The sequence below is a fragment of the Aplysia californica genome, unplaced genomic scaffold (genome assembly GCF_000002075.1).
Source record: "Aplysia californica isolate F4 #8 unplaced genomic scaffold, AplCal3.0 scaffold00166, whole genome shotgun sequence".
In the NCBI taxonomy this organism is placed as follows: domain Eukaryota; kingdom Metazoa; phylum Mollusca; class Gastropoda; order Aplysiida; family Aplysiidae; genus Aplysia; species Aplysia californica.
The window spans coordinates 193,685-194,451 of NW_004797436.1; the positions used below are offsets into that span (position 1 = coordinate 193,685).

General features: G+C 39.5%; 1 protein-coding gene across 1 annotated transcript in view; it reads left to right on the forward strand.

The window, feature by feature from the left end:
* Window positions 1-453: 453 nt before the first annotated feature.
* LOC118477650 (peroxiredoxin-like 2A) overlaps window positions 454-767 on the forward strand; it is a 3,616-nt gene continuing 3,302 nt past the window's right edge. Inside the window, exon 1 of the mRNA XM_035969657.1 lies at window positions 454-621. Within this exon, the coding sequence (XP_035825550.1) occupies window positions 563-621 (59 nt within the window). The 5' untranslated portion in view covers window positions 454-562. The remainder of the gene's footprint in view (window positions 622-767) is intronic.

Here is a 767-nt window from a genome sequence, read left to right on the forward strand (position 1 = left end):
TCTTTGGCCCTTCCAAAAAGTTCATCACAAATGCCGAATAGTTGTTTACACGATTTTGAATCTTCAATTTTAGAAATATAGTACATTGTTCATTTCATTTTAGCACACTGAGTTACATATTTCATCTCCTGCTTCTTTAATATAAAAACGTGCTTGTGGATGGAAAGCCCTGTTCTAAGCCGTTGTCTCTCTTTCCTTTCTGACCATAAAATTTTGACCGCTTTCACTTCAACTCAAAACCATGTCAAGGTGCATACGATATAATCGCCCGATGACGAGTTACACGCGGTGCGTGGTTGTCAAGGACTGGTATAAAACAAATCAGCAAAGATTGTTTTAAGGTCACTAAAGATTTCAACAAATCCATTTTAAACGTATTAATGTCAGTTCCCTCCCTGGATGTTCCTTGAAGACACAGAATGTTTTTCAGCCTTATTTTAATCACATCCGTCTCAAGCATGACGAAGAAATGATCAGAGAATGATTTGTCCACAACTGAAAATTTGCTAAACGTGTCTGAATTTTTCTTGATGACGACCCCGTCAAGAGTGTGACCAGAACGATGGGTGAGTTCAGTGACTTTCTGAACTACGTTGTGCTGTTTGAGCAAATCTTACTGACGTGAGTACATTACCTGGGCGCTCGTGTCTTTTTCCTGTGCGGCGTTCTTTTCTGTTTTTTGATACAATCTATCTATCATTCTATCTATCTGTCGGTCTCTCTCTCTCTCTCTCTCTCTCTCTCTCTCTCTCTCTCTCTCTCTCTCT